We start from the raw sequence: 2,082 nt of genomic DNA, 5'->3' as shown, positions 1-2,082 counted from the left end.
TCTTCAACTGCCTTGAAGTGTAGGGAATCACTTTGTCGTTCTGCATCAACACACATCCCAGCCCTAACTTTGACGCATCGCTATACACCACGAACATTTCTCCTTCTTGTGGAAGAGTGTGTATTGGCGCGGAAGTCAGTCTCATTTTCAGCTCTTGGAAAGCCACTTCCGTATTCTCATCCCATGTAAATCGGTTGTTTTTCTTCATCCTTGAGAACTCCTTGATGAAGTGCCTGTAGTACCTTGTCATGCCCAGAAAGCTTCAAACCTCAGTGACTATAGTAGGCTGCTCCCACTTAGATACTGCTTCCACTTTGGCTGGATCAACTGTTATTCCTTCCGCCTTCATTACATGTCCTAGGAACTTCACTTCCTCTTCCTAGAACTCGCATCTACTCAGTTTGGCATACAGATGATTATCCTTTAGAGTATTCAAAATTATGCGCAGGTGCTGCTCGTGTTCTTCTCGACTCTTCGAGTAAACCAGGATATCGTCGATGAACACGATCACGAACCGGTCCAGGTATGGCATGAATACTCGGTTCATCAGGTCCATGAATATGGCCAGGGCATTGGTGAGGCCGAAAGACAAGCCAAGAACTCATAGTGCCCATGCGAGTTTTAAAAGTCGTCTTTGGGATATCCTCATCCCTGATCCTCAGCTAATGGTATCCTGATTGCAAATCTATCTTGGAGAAGTATCTGACATCCTTAAGCTGGTTGAATAGATCATTGATATGTGGTAGGGGATACCTGTTCTTGATTGTCACATCATTGAGTCGTCTGTAGTCTATATAAAGACGCATGACCCGTCATTCTTCTTCACAAAGAGGACTAGCACTCCCTCGGGAGAAACGCTAGGGCGGATGAAGCCTTGGGCCAGTAATTCATCAATCTAGCTCCTCAACTCCTCCATCTCATAAGGAGGCATGTGAAATAAAGGTAGTGATATGGGGGCGGTCCCTAGCTTGAGATCGATACAAAAATCCACTGCCTGCATGGGAGGCAGCCCTGGTATTTCTTGAAACATCTCTAGAAAATCTCACACAAATGGTATCTAGCTGATAATGGCTTCTACTGTTTCGTCTCCACCTAGAGCCTGTAAGCTCTCAAACTCTTCGTGTCTGCCTCTCCCTTTCGGAGTGAAGGAGGCCTGCCTGGGGATGGATATAGTAACCTTCTTGTTGTGACAGTCCATGACTGCACGCGCCAATATAAGCCAGTCCATCCCCATGATGATGTCAAACTGTCTAACAGGCATGATGATTAGGTCCACAGTTACTTCGCGATCTGCGAGAGTGATGGGACATGCCCTATATATCTTGTCTGTTTCTACAAATTTACCCATAGGGGATGATACAACTAAGGGGGCATGCATCCGAGTTGTGTTCAGTTCTAGTCTAGATGTAATAGCAGAATCAATGAAAGATAGAGTTGCACCATAATCAAATAGAGTGAGTACAGGGGTACCGTTAATGTGAACGGTACCATGAATGATCTGAAGGGGGTCCTGCTCAGCCTCCATGTAGCAACTGAGTATACTCATGCCAAGGGAGCCCTCTGCTGAGCTGGGGGGTCCTTGTTTAGGCTGCTCGAGCCTGGGTGCTGTGCTGGCTACCGTTCAATTCTGCTAAGGGGGTTTGTTAGAGGCGCGTTGCCCTCGTCGGCTCTCCTCCTCTAACAATATTGGGCAGTGTGGCAATCCCATTTGCAGTACTCACAGTACATTCTTGGGGGCATGAGATTTGCACTTACAAGCTGGACCTTGAACCTCCCTGCTAGAACAAGCGGGATGGGAGGAGTCTGTCTTGGTCTGATCAGGACGTCTCGAACTAGGGGGCGTGACCGGTCGGTACGCTCAAAATCTTTCTTCACTCTCATGCCATGTCCACCAGTTCCAAGAAATCCCTGAAATCCCATGTGCACAGCCGTGACTGTATTCTTGACTTGAGCCCTCTTTAAACTTTTGTAACTTGTATTCCTTGTCCTCGAGGGCCTTTAGTACATATTGGGAAAGTTCATCGAATCGCACCTCGTACTGGGCGACTATCAATGTCCCCTATTCCAGTTTCAGGAACTGCC

The 2,082-nt window shown here is 47.2% G+C and overlaps 1 protein-coding gene across 1 annotated transcript; it reads right to left on the bottom strand.

The window, feature by feature from the left end:
* Positions 1-1,057: 1,057 nt before the first annotated feature.
* LOC131250625 (uncharacterized) lies at positions 1,058-1,525 on the bottom strand. Its single transcript, XM_058250911.1, has one exon. The coding sequence runs from the start codon at positions 1,523-1,525 to the stop codon at positions 1,058-1,060; it is 468 nt and encodes a 155-aa protein (XP_058106894.1).
* Positions 1,526-2,082: the final 557 nt, after the last annotated feature.

The sequence above is a fragment of the Magnolia sinica genome, chromosome 7 (assembly GCF_029962835.1).
Source record: "Magnolia sinica isolate HGM2019 chromosome 7, MsV1, whole genome shotgun sequence".
Classification (NCBI taxonomy): domain Eukaryota; kingdom Viridiplantae; phylum Streptophyta; class Magnoliopsida; order Magnoliales; family Magnoliaceae; genus Magnolia; species Magnolia sinica.
Note: the sequence above shows the minus strand (reverse complement) of the source record. Positions and strands in the feature narration are given on the sequence as shown.

Coding starts and splice junctions, on each gene's coding strand:
- LOC131250625 (XM_058250911.1), bottom strand. CDS start 1,525: ATGGAGGCTGAGCAGGACCCCCTTCAGATCATTCATGGTACCGTTCAC.